Source organism: Rana temporaria, chromosome 13 (genome assembly GCF_905171775.1).
Source record: "Rana temporaria chromosome 13, aRanTem1.1, whole genome shotgun sequence".
NCBI classification, from domain to species: domain Eukaryota; kingdom Metazoa; phylum Chordata; class Amphibia; order Anura; family Ranidae; genus Rana; species Rana temporaria.
This window is the reverse complement of record NC_053501.1, coordinates 3,391,418-3,407,384: the sequence shown is the minus strand read 5'-3', so window position 1 is coordinate 3,407,384 and position 15,967 is coordinate 3,391,418. Positions and strand designations below refer to the sequence as shown.

The 15,967-nt window shown below is 47.4% G+C and overlaps 1 protein-coding gene across 1 annotated transcript in view; it reads left to right on the top strand.

Moving 5' to 3' along the window:
- The window catches only part of LOC120920756 (tyrosinase-like), a 30,857-nt gene extending 15,506 nt beyond the window's left edge, over positions 1-15,351 (top strand). The window contains exons 3-5 of the mRNA XM_040333031.1: positions 5,514-5,727; positions 9,733-9,874; positions 14,959-15,351. Coding sequence (XP_040188965.1) covers positions 5,514-5,727; positions 9,733-9,874; positions 14,959-15,139 — 537 coding nt within the window. The 3' untranslated portion in view covers positions 15,140-15,351. The remainder of the gene's footprint in view (positions 1-5,513; positions 5,728-9,732; positions 9,875-14,958) is intronic.
- Positions 15,352-15,967: the final 616 nt, after the last annotated feature.

Sequence of the window (15,967 nt, the reverse complement as noted above, 5' to 3'; positions counted from 1 at the left end):
CGGCGTAGGAGACTTACGCCGGTCGTATCTTAGCAATATTTAAGCGTATCTCAGTTTGAGAATACGCTTAAATATACGACGGCGGGGATTCGGACTTACGGCGGCGTATCTACTGATACGCCCGTCGTAAGTCTACCTGAATCTGGCTTACTATAGGCTTACCTGTAGGTACAAGTAAAAAAAAAGGCTATACAACCACTTTAAGCAGCGGGCCGGGACAACCAATGACTCATCAGCTGTCAGCTGGCTTCCCCACTGACAGCAGAATTGTATGCAAAACAATAGAAAATTCCCCCCAAAAAACAGCGTGGATCGCCCCCGATCAATACCAAGCCCTTTGGGTCTGGTATGGATTCTAAGGGGAACCCCGTGGCAAAACAAAAAACATTGTGGGGTCCCCACCCCAAATCCATACCGGACCCTTATCTGAGCATGCAGGCCAGGAAAGGGGGAGGCGTGAGATTTAATAAATAATTAACAATGTCCCCCAATGTAAATCCATCCAGAAAATAAACCTCAAAGTGCTTCCCACATACTTCCTGCTCCTCCGTCTGACATTTCTTAAATAGCTAAGGGACAAAGTCACCCGATGATGTTAGCGGGTGACCCCACCCCTTTGTGACGTCATCATCCTGGGGCATGCTGGGTCGATGACGTCACAATGGGGTGGGGTCACCAGGTGCCCCCCATTACATATATTAGAAATGTCAGTTAGAGGAGCAGGCAGTCCGCAGGGAGTGTTCGACGAGGCCGGAGGTTTTTCTTTTTTCCGGGTTCCGCTGTGCGGCGGGCGGCATGAGATGGATCTACATCGGGAGATAAATTAAGGGCTTTTCAAAAACTCGCTTACTGTCTGTATTCACTTTTTACACATTGTTGGTGAATGGGTAGGGGTACTATGTACCCAATACTCATTCACATGGGGGGGGGTTTGGGGGTCCCCTAGTTAAAGGGGACTTCCAGAATCCCGATAAGCCCCCTGCCTGTAGACCCCCACAACCACCGGTCAGGGTTGTGGGGGAGAAACTGGCAGCCCCCTGCCCCAAAGCACCCCCCCCATGTTGAGGGCATGTGACCTGGTATGGCTCAGGAGAGGGGATTCTCACACCCTTTCTTGGCCTGCCAGGCTGCATGCTTGGATAAGGGTCTGGTATGGATTTTGGGGGGACCCACACTGTTTTATTTTTATTTTGGTGTGGAGTTCCCCTTATAATTCATACCAGACCCGAAAAAGGCCTGGTATTGATAGGGGGGGGGGGGGACTCCACAATGTATTTTTTCTGGAATTTTCTATTGTCGGCATTGTTCTGTTTACATTTCAGCTGTCAGTAGGGAAGCCCGCTGACAGCTGGTGACTCATCGATTGTTAAGGGACACAACCACTGGCTTCCCGTCCCGCGGCTTAACAACCAGCTGTTCATCACACACAATTTGAATCGGCCGATCATTTTTTGACCAATCCGAATTTGAAACGTTCTAAAAATATGGAATTTGTTTGGAAATTGATAAATGAAACAAAATTCATTGAATTACAAAACCACACAAGTACACCAAATTATTTTTAGTTTAGACACGTGCAGAATGGCAAAAATTGTTTTGTTTTGTATCTATTCGTTATGTTACTAATTTTGTTTCGTAATTCAAAATGAGTAACATAACGCATTTATATACAATATATTGTAAGATATCGGGGGGATTCAGTTAAAGTGGTGTATGCGATTTTAAGAACCACGTGTCAGTCCAGACTGCATTTTCAAGGGCATGGCAGCCCACTTTTATTTAAAGAAAGCAAAAAGATCAAATCAAACAGAAATTTTCCTCGCAGGAGGTTCCACCTGTAGCAATGTCTCTGGCCTTGTCCAGTCTAATGAGAACTTTCCAAGCCAGAGATAGCAGACATCCTTCAATATGTAGTGGTTTGTGAGGCATAGTGGGTGCAAAGATGGTGAAAGTCATTGGGCGCCAGACACTTCTTGGATGTAAAAGAGGTTTTATTTCTCTTAACAGTCCTTTTTGTATTTTGGGGGGAAAGAGGGTTAGGACTAGGACACCCTTAAGTAGTTGTAGATTTAATTGGCAGACACCGAGACTTCAAAAGGAGGACAGCCGTGCAGGGAAAGGCCCCAGCATGGCACCACATCTGCACATGCAGGAATGCTGTCTCCTAAGGCAACAGTCTTTAACAGTTCCTAACTCAGACGTAACAGTTCCTTCACCTTCACTACAACTGCTTCTTTTAGTTCTTCAACACTGAGCTCCCAGTCTCTCACTAGACCCTCTGATTCACTGACTCTGAATCCCTTGAGCTCCTCAAATCTTTGCAGTGGTATCTCCTGCAAGCGTCACCCACGCTTCCCTGCTGGGTCCCTAGCTTGGCACTCCAGATATTTCCCAAGTTTCACCCCTGCTGACCGGCTCGGTCCCTGGCTTGACACACAAGGCTGCTCTGCAAGCGTCAACTCCGCTGGTTGGGTCCCTGACTTGATCACCGCCTCAAGTTTCCCGATTCTCCACTTTCTGCCCTTTTGGTGAGGATACTGCTTCGGGACTTGCTTCAGTTACTCACTGTGGTCCCTCCCTGGTAATAAGGTGGTTGGTCTCTTTGTGGCGACAGCTTTCCTTCATCCTCCGATCACTGACAGGTTCTCCGGCCGACAGAACCGTCACTTTTGGTTGGACTGCAAGCCGCTCTGCTCTCTTGCTTCTGCTTAGGCCCTCAGACAGCCCAGTCCAGCAGCCAGATGCTCCCGGTATAGGCCCAATCTCTGGCCTAGGGCACACGACACACATCCACCCGTCTGGGTGGCACAGAACGTAGATCACCTGACTCCACCCAAATATATAGATGCTCCCAGCAGGCCAAGGGATTCAAGAAAACCCCTGCCCATTGGCTGAGATACCCCATATACTCATAACCTGACCTTGGGTTGCCCTTCTTATATCTAGTACCACCAAGTACCCAGCCACCTAGTGGAAGAAGAGAAAAGTGCAACAAGGCCAAACTTAGGGAGAAATCAATGGATCTCTATCAATCAACCAGGATAACTACTCCTGGCAAGTAAATTTGTGAGGAGCTTCCTGCCTAAGCTACAGGGTGCTACACACCATTATTGCATCATGGCTATTTAGCCTCCTGGCTTACCAACTGATGACACAGCTGCTTCAGGCCTCACGCCTAGGCCATAGGTCTGTTCCACAGACCTGTATGCTTGGGTCAAGCTCTCTCCTAGCTTACCCAGGGTTCAAACTGCCACCTGCAGTCTCACTTAAGAACGTGGGTGTCTTCCCAACACTCACACACAGACTCGTGTCTGTAGGGCGGAGTCCTCCGGACTCCTCAGCAAGACTTCCTGTCTCCTTGGGTGGAGCTGTCTCCAATTGGGAGCCCTGAGCTCTATCCCTGGGATGTTTATGAACCCAGCCAACAGGTGTGCAATCAGCATTCCTTTGTTTACAAGAACCAGTGAAAGTTCTAATCCACACCGTGAAATGGAGTCGCCTCTCCACAATATACAATATATACAAAATTAGTAACATAACGAATATATACAAAACACATTTTTCCATTCTGCACATGTCTAAACTAAAAATTATTGTTGTTCCCAAGTAATCAGAGTGCTAATATTCCATGAGTAGATGTTAAAGTGGACCTTTCATATCTTATCTGAATTTTCCCTCAAACTTTGAACATATCATTAACACTTATCATTGATGACCATCTTGAAATCCCCTCTCCACCAAGGATGACCACCTTGAACCTCCTCCCTATCATTGATAATCATCTGTGAATCCCCTCTCTATCAAGGATGACCACCTTGAACCTCCTCCCTATCATTGATAATCATCTGTGAATCCCCTCTCCACCAAGGATGACCACCTTGAACCTCCTCCCTATCATTGATAATCATCTGTGAATCCCCTCTCTATCAAGGATGACCACCTTGAATCTCCTCCCTATCATTGATAATCATCTGTGAATCCCCTCTCCACCAAGGATGACCACCTTGAACCTCCTCCCTATCATTGATAATCATCTGTGAATCCCCTCTTCACTAATGTTGACTAACTTGAATTCCCTTCCTATCATTGATGACCATCTGTGTGTAGCGCCCCCTTGCTTTCAGTACGGGCACTACGCTAAAGTTAGTGGGGAATGGGAGAGTTACTTTGCTCCCATTCACAATTTATTTAAATTGGGACTTCTGTCATTCCAGAAATGTCCACTGGGTCAATCTGTACTCCAGGGATGCAGTACCATCCCTGACTGGCAGTTGGCGCTGGTGGGGTTCTGGCAGAGCAAGTTTTCCTCAGCAGCCAATTAGAGGAGTTTTTCCCTCGCAAGGCATGCTGGGGAAGGGTATATCTGTGACAGGTGTCATGTGTTCTAAAATCTTCGCGGGGTCCCGTTCCAGGTGCGGCATCCACCTTCAGGGTGTGTGGCCCACCTAGCCAGAATTGCAGGCTACACAAACCCTCATCCGGAGGTAAAAGGGGACCCCAGTGACTTACTGGGTTCCTGGTTCTATTGAGAGGATCCGAGGCTGGGTGCCGTTCGATTGGGGGGTCGGCTGAGGAGAACCCGGAGGCAGGTTGTCCAACAGGGCTTGAACGAACCAATCGGGGACCTGGTGACCGGAATGCTGACAGGTACGCTTTGCCATCATCCGGTGACCTATGTTAAGAATCTACTGAGGGATCTGCTCTGCTCATCCATTAGCCTGTGGCAGAGGCCCCTAGAGCCAGGTGTGTGAGAGAGATCTGTTCCTCCCAGCAAATCCTAAGTGACACCTCGGCTGCCAGGCTAGTGAGAGGGGTCTGTCCGGGGGAGTAATAATTTTGGAACTCTATTGAGCAAGGACTGCTCAACTAATACCCAGGCCTGATACTGCAAGGTTCTCCTTTCTTTTCATCAGCCTTTCTTTCCTGATTGATGTTGGCCGTGTTGGCTTGGAAATAAAGCATTGGAAAAACCTTTATTCATTGTCTGGACCTTTGCTCACTGTTTTGGCTTACTGCTATCACCCCTAGACACACTACAGGGTAACTTTATACGCCGATCCCAAAACAATCAGCGGCTCCTTCGGGGTTAGCGCTACACGTGAATCCCCTCTCCCCTAATTATGACCAACTTGAATCCTTTCTCTACCAATAGCGACCACCTGTGAATCCCTTCCCCGTTATCGATAACCAACACTGTCCTTGTTATGCTATTCTATTAGAACTAAACCCAAACCCACCCCTTGCTGGCTGTTGATTGCAGCGTGGCATATATAAAATATGGCCAAAACTTGACACTTGATCATCACACACACACATTAGGGCACACGCTAGGGGGCAAACCATCGCACAGGCTGGGTTCACATATCAATACATGAGTCCTGGACGAATGCCCTCCCCATTACTATCTGAAGAGCAACAGGATACAGGAAGTACTGATGATGTCATTTTGAAAATCAGCAAATCAGCATCCATATTTCTGCATTAACAAGGCTTTTTATATTTCCATCTTTTAGTCTATGTGCAGCGGGTACAACTATATTGATTCTTACTGCCTGGGTGCTGATGACTTCAATCAGTTGGAAAGACTGCACAGGAAGCCTGGCACTAATCCTCACGCCCCTAGCCTACCCACCTTCGAAGATGTAGAGGAAACTTTGAAATGGAAAGACTTTGACACCCCTCCCTACAACAGAAAGGCACAAAAGAGCTTCCGTAATGCCTTAGAAGGTGGGCAAGTAGTACTTTAACATTCTTCTTCCCCCCCTCAAAGTGTATATCTAGCTAAAACAATGTAATGTTGTTTTTGTCAGAGCAGAAACCCCTCCTCTCTCTCTCTCTCTCTCTGTCCTGGAGACACAACAGGAAGTGAGGGTAAATCTCAGGGATATAACCACTAAGGCCCCGTACACACGGTTGGACAAAACCGATGAGAATGGACCGAGGTTCAGTTTCATCGGTCCAAACCGACCGTGTGTATAAACCATCGGTCTGTTTTCCTTCGGTCCAAAATTTTAAAACATGCTTCAAAACCGAACCGATGGACCGCTGCCCGATCGGTCCAAACTGATGGTTAGTACAGAAAAGCATTGGTTCAAAACCCACGCATGCTCAGAATCAAGTCGACGCATGCTTGGAAGCATTGAACTTCATTTTATTCAGCACGTTGTGTGTTTGACGTCACCGCGTTCTGACCCGATTGGTTTTTGGAACGATGAACCGATGAAAACGGTCTGTCGGACCATTCTCATCGGTTTGGAACGACCGTGTGTACGCGGCCTTAGACAGTTGTGACAAAATCCGGTGTACCCATTGGACGATTCCCCCTCACTTCCTGTTTTGGTTACGACTAAGGAACTTTGGATTCCCCATCAGTTTCTGAACAGAACGATTGAATCATCCCAGTGGGTACTGTGATATTGCAGTGCCCCGCTACTGTGTTAGAAGGATTACTTGCCACAAAGGGTTCTCACTGATGCAGGGCGAGGGACTCCAGGATGGTTGCTTTTAGTGGAGAAAACTGGTTTTACACTTTTCTCCAGAATTGGTAACTCCTGGATTGCTGGATTGAGTCCTGAAGTCCAGAGATATCAAAGAGTCTTAAGAAGGAAGAAGCCACTACTTTGGTTGTCCATGTCTTACCGGAGACCAGCAGCCTGACTGTACAGGTGAGCACAGCCTATGTAGTTAAGGGGCAGGCAGTGATTCCGGGTTCCACCCGGGAGACAAGAAGCCCCCTGCCCAGGTCCAGGTATGGGACAGTGTAACATGGAGCTGTGAGAGAGACGTTGTGTCTTTTGGCAGGAGCCTGTTCAGCCCTGGTGGGCATTTTCATTAGTCATAACACTGACCATAGCTCCCAACTGTCCCTGATTTTGAAGAACTGTCCAGGGCTGTATCCTGGCCTAGGCCAACAAGGCCCAGGCCTAGGGCAGCACGTTGCAGGAGGGCAGCATGAAAAGAGTCCCCGCCGGCTTGCGCTACACTGTTAGTGTAGCGCCAGTCTTATGGGGTGTACTGGACAGAGAGGCAAGTTAGTCTAATGCCCCCATAAAGCAGCCGCAACTGTGGGGGGGGGGGGCGGAGCTTCTAATTTTGACTGTCCTATTATCCTGAACCACAAACCTTCCTCACTGTGCTATGTATTTTCTGCTGCACCATTGGCATGGTTATATCTTCTTAGTCCTCTCCATAAAATTTGCAGAATTTTGTGCCTAAAGTAGAACTATAGACAACAGAAGGGCGGGTCTTAAACAGCAAGGGGTGTGGCCTTGACAGGAAGGGGTGGGTCATATTTAAATTAGGGGGTACACGAGTTTAGTCAGGCCTAGGGCAGCACAACACCTAAATACACCCCTGGAACTGTCCCTGAGTTGGAACAAAGTACTTCTGTCCCTCTTTCCTTCTCATTTGTCCTTCATTTGGTCTGATCTATATAGTTGTATATAAAATACTGTTCTGCCTTCACTATACGTGGATGAAGTATAATTAGACAGACAGCTAACTCTCCTCCCTTAACAACTCATTGATGCAGGGGCATGGTCCTTTTTTTCAACTTTTATTGCAGGGAAGTTAGGCCCCTTTCACACTGGGGCGGGAGGTGCGGTGGCGGTAAAGCGTGCAATTTTTTGCGGTGCTTTACCGCTAATTTTGCTGCGCTATTCGGCTGCTATCAGGACGGTTTTACCCCCTGCTAGCATCCAAAAAAGGGTTAAAAACCACCGCAAAGCATCTCTGCAGAGGCGCTTTGCCAGCGGTATAGCCGCGGTGCCCCATTGCTTTCAATGGGCAGGAGTGGTGGAGGAGCGGTAAACACACCGCTCCAAAGATGCGGCTAGCAGGGCTTTTTTTCCGTCCTGCTAGAGCACAGCTCCAGTGTGAAAGCCCTCTGGGTCATCGCGACTGCCGACCATGAGCATCGACACCCCCACTGTGCAGCGCGCGCGTGCACGCCTGCTATCCCACTTAAAGTGAAACAATAAAAATGAAAAATTCCTTTAAATATAGTGCCTGGGGGGTCCCCTTAGTCTGCCTGTATCTGCCACATCTGTACTGTGTATAGAACCTGCTGCAGCAATAATAAATTTTCTAAATAAAAAAATTACATTTAAACCCCACACCAAAATCCATACAAGGCCCCTATTTGAGCATTACATGTCAGGAAAGGGGGGTGAGGGAGCGCCCCCACCTCCTGAACCATAGAGGGCCCCACGCCTTCAACATGGGGGGTGGTCTGTCCCCCCACCCCAAAGCACCTTGTCCCCATGTTGATGGGGACAAGGGCCTCTTCCAACAACCCTGGGTGGTGGTTGTAGAGATCTGCGGGTGGGGGGGCTTATCGGAATCTGGAAGCCCCCTTAAACAAAGGGGCCACCAGATCCCAGCCCCCCCTATGTGAATGAATATGGGGTACATTGTACTCCTACTCATTCACCAAAGAAAAGTGTCAAAAATTAATAATGACAAGGGACAGTTTTAGACCATTCCTTTATTAAAAAAATAAAAAAACAATGTCCCCCGATGTAGCTCCATTGTCAATCACGACGCCTGAGCACCCGTAAAAAAAAAATGCTCTGCCCGCGAGGAAGGCTAACCACTGAATGCCTGCCCAATTGAGCTATCAGGTGACATCACCAGGTGGCCCCGCCCCTTACCTATTTAAAGCGGGAGTTCATCCGAATTTTTTTTTTAACATTAGATTGAGGCTCATTTTGTGAAGGGGAATCGGGTAGTTTTTTCAAAAACGAAGCAGTACTTACCGTTTTAGAGAGCGATCTTCTCCGCCGCTTCCGGGTATGGTCTTCGGGACTGGGCGTTCCTATTTGATTAACAGTCTTCCGTCAGGCTTCCGATGGTCGCATACATCGCGTCACGAGTAGCCGAAAGAAGCCGAACGTCGGTGCGGCTCTATACGGCGCCTGCGCACCAACGTTCGGCTACTTTCGGAATATCGTGACACGATAGATGCGACCGTCGGAAGCCTGTCAATCAAATAGGAACGCCCAGTCCCGCAGCCCATACCCGGAAGCGGCGGAGAAGATCGCTCTCTAAAACGGTAAGTACAGCTTCGTTTTTAAAAAAACTACCGGATTCCCCTTCACAAAGTGAGCCTCAATCTAATGTTAAAAATTAACATTTCCGGGTGAACCTCCACTTTAAGAACTGTCAACAGGCGGAGCAGGCATTCAGCAGTAATCCTTCCGTGCGGGCGGAGCTTTTTTTTCTGTTTTTGGGTTCGACGGTGGTGATAGGTGTCGTGATTGACGATGGACATTTTTTTATTTATTTTTTAATGAACTGTTTGTGTTTTTTTTTTTATTATTGACACTTTTTTGGTGAATGAGTAGGGATACAATGTACGCCATGCTCATTCACATGGGGGGGGGGGCTCGTCCGGGCCTTTAACTACATTTTGACACATTGAGGAAAGGGCCCAACACTGGTAAAGAAATTCGAATTCCTGGGTATGTAGCTGATTTTTAAAGCCATAGGGGCACCATAGAAACCTGTGCTACAGAAATGGTTGTAGAAATTTGATAGGTTTATGTCACACGGCCATTCTACATGCAGATAGTAATAATAATAAGAGCTTAGTAGGGATTTTTTATATTTTAATTTGCCAAACTCAACATTAGCTTGTGGTACCTACAGACCTATTAGGGGAAATAGAAAGATATGAGAGCTCTAATAGAAATGTAACCAGAGGACTATAACTTTCTTATATTATCTTTGAAGGTTTTATAAATCCAAAAGATGGGATAACGCCACAGGTTACCATGCATAACCTCATCCATGACTTCCTCGGTGGGACGATGGGCGAGTCTACGATCTCCAGCAATGATCCTATATTTGTACTGCACCATTGTTTTCTTGACAAGTAAGTCTCCTCACCAAATCGATATGTCCATGCACACATAGGCCCGGATTCACATACATCGGCGCATTTTTATGCCGGCGTAGCGTATCGAATATACGCTACGCTGACGCAGCGCACAGAGGCAAGCACAGTATTCACAAAGCACTCGCCCCCAAATCTACGCTGGGCTTCCTCGGCGTAAGCCAGCGTAGGTGGACGTGGGCGTGAGCCATGCTAATGAGGCGTGACCCCATGTAAATGATGGACTGAGCGTCATAAAGATACGAACAACGTACGGCGCATGCGCCGTCCCGTGGCCGCATCCCAGTGCGCATGCTCTGAATCACGTCAAAACAACTGCCTAAGTTACGTCGAATCACTGCCTACGACGTGAACGTAACCTACGCCTAGTCATATTCACGTACAACGTAAAACGACAAAAGATCCCTGGTCCATACCTCTGCATGAGTTTCGCCTCCTATATGGGGAGGACGTACGACTTACGTAAACCGCGTATATTATGCGCCGAACGCAACTACGTTTGTGAATCGGCGTATCTAGCTCATTTGCATATGTGCATAGAAAATCAATGGGAGCGGCAAATGCGCCCAGCGTAAGAAAGTTACGTCGGTCGCGGGAAGCCTATTTTCAGGCGTATCTAGTTTTGTGAGCACGGCGCACAGATACGACGGCGCATATTTAAACTTACGTGGCGTATCTCGAGATACGTCGGCGTAAGTGCTTTGTGAATCCGGGCCATAGGCTATTATCTATGTTTTTTGGCAGAAGTAGTGTGTTTGAAGAGAAGTTTTTTAGCTGCAATACAATAGGCTCCATGCACACTGGCTTAAAAGTAATTGGCCCAGATTCACGTACCTGGGCGCATCTTTGTGCAGGCGTAGCGTATCCTATTTAGGCTACGCCGCCGCAACTGAGACAGGCAAGTGCAGTATTCACAAAGCACTTGCTCCGTAAGTTGCGGCGGCGTAGCGTAAATGGCCCGGCGTAAGCCCGCGTAATTCAAAGGGGGCGTGTTGTATGGAAATGAATCGTGATCTCACGTAAATGACGCGCCTAACGAACGGCGCATGCTCAGTATCACGTCGAATTTTCTCCCTAAATTACGCCGGCTCAATGCTTAGTCGACGTGAACGTAACCTACGCCCATCCCCATTCACGTACGACTTACGCAAACGCCGTAAAATACGACGCTGTTCCGGCGTTTCCGACGTCCATACCTTAACATGACTTACCCCTGCTTTATGAGGGGTAAAGTTACGCCGGTCGTACGCCTTAAGTAAACAGCGTATTTTAATACGCCGTGCGCAAGTACGTTAGTGAATCGGCGTATCTAGCTCATTTGCATATTCGACGCGGAAATATACGGAATCGCCCCTAGCGGCCAGCGTAAATATGCACCCCAAGATACGACAGCGTAGGAGAATTACGCCGCTCATATCTTGGCAACAGTGAGGCGTATCTGATTCTATGAATCAGTCGCACAGATACGACAGCGCACATTCGTACTTACGACGGTGTACGTGGAGATACGCCGTCGTAAGTCCTTTGTGAATCCGGGCCATTGCTTCTACAGGAGTTTTGTGTTTTGCCTGTAGAAGCAGCTCAATGTCATCCTTATCTGACACTTACTGCCCCCCCCAGCCCCCCCGTTTTAATTACCTGAGCCCGTTCACCTGCTGCGCTCGCCCCCGATGTCCTCTTCTCCGCTCAATCTGGCCGTTGATTGGCTAGACTTGATGGATTGATAGCAGCGCAGCCATTGGCTTGCGCTGCTGTCAATCACATCCAATGACACGGCGCGCCGGGGGCGGGGGCCGAGTGATACAGTCTGCGGCTATGGCCGCCGTCTTTATCACGGGAGCATGCCCGCAAGAACTAACCCCAATGGGAGAGAGCTTGCACGAAGGGGGTTAGTTCTTGCGAGGAGGAGCCGAGACAGCCACCGAGGGACCTCAGAAGACCAGGATCGGGGCCATTTTGTGCAAAACAATCTGCACAGCGGAGGTCAGTATAACATGTTTGTTATGTTTAAAAAAAAAAAAAAACTTTAACAACTCCTTTAACCACTTAAGCCCCTGACCAATATGCTGGCTAAAGACCCAAGGGGTTTTTACAGTTCGGGACTGCGTCGCTTTAACAGACAATTGCGCGGTCGTGCGACGTGGCTCCCAAACAAAATTGGCGTCCTTTTTTCCCCACAAATAGAGCTTTCTTTTGGTGGTATTTGATCACCTCTGCGGTTTTTTTTTTTTGCCCTATAAACAAAAATAGAGCGACAATTTTGAAAAAAATGCAATATTTTTTACTTTTTGCTGTAATAAATATCCCCCAAAAATATATAAAAATTTATTTTTTCCTCAGTTTAGGCCAATACGTATTCTTCTACCTATTTTTGGTAAAAAAAATCGCAATAATCGTTTATCGGTTGGTTTGCGCAAAATTTATAGCGTTTACAAAATAGGGGATAGTTTTTTTGCATTTTTATTTTTTTAATTTTTTTTTACTAGTAATGGCGGCAATCAGCGATTTTTTTCGTGACTGCGACATTATGGCGGACACTTCGGACAATTTTGACACATTTTTGGGACCATTGTCATTTTCACAGCAAAAAATGCATTTAAATTGCATTGTTTATTGTGAAAATGACAGTTGCAGTTTGGGAGTTAACCACAAGGGGGCGCTGTAACATTTAGGGATCACTGTGTATGTGTTTACTAGTGTAGGGGGGTGTGGCTGTAGGAATGACGTCATCGATCGAGTCTCCCCTATAAAGGGGATCACCCGATCGATGCGCCGCCACAGTGAAGCACGGGGAAGCCGTGTTTACACACGGCTCTCCCCGTTCTTCAGCTCCGGGGAGCAATCGCGACGGAGCGGCTATAAACAAATAGCCGCGCCGTCGTCCCAGATCGCTCCCCGAGCGGACCCGACCTCCGCATGTACCGAGGGGGGGGTCCCGATCGGACCCCCCACCCACGTCTAGCAGAGGTCGTACAGGTACGTGGATGTGCCTGTCTGTGCCATTCTGCCGATGTAAATGTACATGAGGAGGTCGGGAACTGGTTAATATAGGCTTACCTGTAGGTAAATGTGGTTGTAGAGAGTTTACAACCACTTTAAAAACTACTCACAAACATGTGAAGAAAAATCGTTTTGTAAAAGCAGCAGTCCCTCTAGCACTTTCTGGAGACCATCGACATTTAGACCAATTGCCAACACTAGAAGGCTTTTACAAAGCGATTTTTCTTCGAGTAGTTTTTAATCTGTTTTCATTAATACATTTATTGAGAATAATGCACAAGGCCGGTGCGCCCTCTTTTCTTTATTTCTCTTATGACTGCTAGGATGCCCCTATCCTGGAGGGCAGAAAGGCCTGAGTAGTTATCCCTTGAACATGACATCACTGCAAGAGTATTTGTTTGCTGCCCTGTATGTAGATCATGTGGCCTGACACATAAGTGGGGGGGCCGCGCCGGTGCGCTCATAATGCATGGGCCGCCACCGTTCAGCACAGACTCCTGCATCCTGAATCCAGAGTAAATGAGGATTTGTGAGAGAAGAGCAAAGGATCCTGGGACATGTAGTCTGGAAAGCCAAGTTTGCATTGGAGCAGGACTGTGTTGGACTACAAGTTCCAGCCGACTGGAGGAAAAGAACAGAATGCTGGGAGAGGGGATAAATAACCTGTGTTGGGGAGGAGGCCAGAAATCTGTCATTGGGTAGGGATTTGAGGGGGATGAGAAGGCCAGAAATGGATATCTGTCAGAGGGGTAGGGATTTAAGGGGGAGGAGGAGGCCATACATGGATATCTGTCATCGGGGTAGTGATTTGAGGGGGACAAGGAGACCAGAAATTAATATCTTTCTGTGGGGTAGGGATTTTAGGGGGATGAAGAGGCCATAAATGGATATCTCTCAGTGGGGTAAAGATTGGAAGGGGATGAGGAGGCTAGAAATTAATATATGTCATTGGGGTAGGGATTTGAGGGGGACGAGAAGGCTAGAAATAGATATCTGTCATTGGGGTAGGGATTTGAAGGGGACGAGGAGGCCAAGAATGGATATCTGTCATTGGGGTAGGGATTTGAAGGGGACGAGGAGGCCAGGAATGGATATCTGTCATTGGGGTAGGGATTTGAGGGGGACGAGGAGGCCAGGAATGGATATCTGTCATTGGGGTAGGGATTTGAGGGGGACGAGGAGGCCAGGAATGGATATCTGTCATTGGGGTAGGGATTTGAGGGGGACGAGGAGGCCAGGAATGGATATCTGTCATTCGGGTAGGGATTTGAGGGGGACGAGGAGGCCAGGAATGGATATCTGTCATTGGGGTAGGGATTTGAGGGGGACGAGGAGGCCAGGAATGGATATCTGTCATTGGGGTAGGGATTTGAGGGGGAAGAGGAGGCCAGGAATGGATATCTGTCATTGGGGTAGGGATTTGAGGGGGACGAGGAGGCCAGGAATGGATATCTGTCATTTGAGTAGGGATTTGAGCAGGATGAGGAGGCCAGGAATATCTGTTAGTGGGGTAGGGATCTGAGGGGGACAAGAAGGCCAGAAATGGATACCTGTCATTGGGGTAGGGATTTGAGGGGGACAAGGAGGCCAGAAATAGATATGTCAGTGGAAGATAGTGAGACTATCTGAGAGGGATGGGTGTAAAAAAGGAAAGGGAGGGGTGGTGGTGAGGAGGTCGATGGAGGGGTGATAAGGTAACCAGGGGAATCTATATGTGTTTGTGGAGTGAGTGAGGTTGCCAGGAATGGATATGGGATGGGAGGGGAGCCGCTGTAAATGTTAAAGAGCTGACATGGAAGTTTTTGCTATTAGTTGCTCCAGTCACATTTCTCTGGAGGATCGGGGACTGATGGGGGTCTGATATGTTTTGGTGGTCAGGGACAGAGGAAGCCAGAAATGTGGGACAGTTGTGGGGTGTGTGTGCGCAGTGCAGGGATGGAGTAATTGGGTGATACAGAGAAGAGAAATTAACAGAATTCTCCAATGGCAAAACGGAAATAGGACTTTTTTGTATTAGAATTTTTGTATGTTGATTTATTATCTTTATCTATTAATATTTATAGGATATATGAGGAATGGCTTCACAGACACAATGCAACTTCAGATGTGTACCCTAAAAATGATCAACCAGGTCAAGGTCCAAAAGAGTGCGCTACTCCGTACTTCCCGTGTTACAGTAATGAACACTTATTGCACAGAGCAGAGGCATTTGGATACAAATACTCTACATACAAGGGGATGTAATATTACATTGCAGCAAGTCTCATCAGATTGAGGTCTGTCTTTGGTGGGATGGAAAACCTCTTAAAATGACTGCTTGGTCTGAGGACATCAGCAAGCTCTCATAACAAATCTGTCCAATCATCTCACTTGATCCTGATGCTAATTTTCCAGATTAACTATGTAAACCATAATGCCATCGAATTGAAAAAAAAAATAAAAAATAATTGCCTTCAGTAGTGGTCAGTTTCTTTTGTCTGAAAATGTTACTTAATTGTCCATCATTGGGATCCACTATCTTCAACACTAGCTGAGTCACTGGCCCCAAAGAAGCATGGAGGTCAGGAACTCTGTTTTCACTTGCCGCATCATTTTCTAGAACACTTTAGGTGTGCTGGACAGAATTCAAGGTTTATTTTGGTTGATAATCAGAGTTTCAGCTATGGGCCTCTCTGAATCTGATGAATGGTCTAGGGGCCCTTGTGAGGGTCCTAGGCTGGTCTAATCCTGAAGGGACCAGGAAGGGAGCTGGTTCCTCAAGTTGAGCCTTGAGTGAAGAATCATACACATGAAAATGTTGATTCTAAACTTAATTAAAGATATGAATTGTATACATAATTACATAATTACAGTGTGGACCAATGTAAGCATGTATGTGCCATACTTGGCCGAGCCTGTGGAATTTGGAGATCACTGTAGTAGGCATCTCTAGTACTGTGATCAACCCTAGTTTCCGAGTCTCGAACTAAGTGGCTGCCCTACTGCTTAGTGAACACTGGAGGTTCCTCACTTTGCATGTGTCACAAACTACGGTGAACGAGAGTGAACCACAACTGCGGTTAGGGAAAAGAT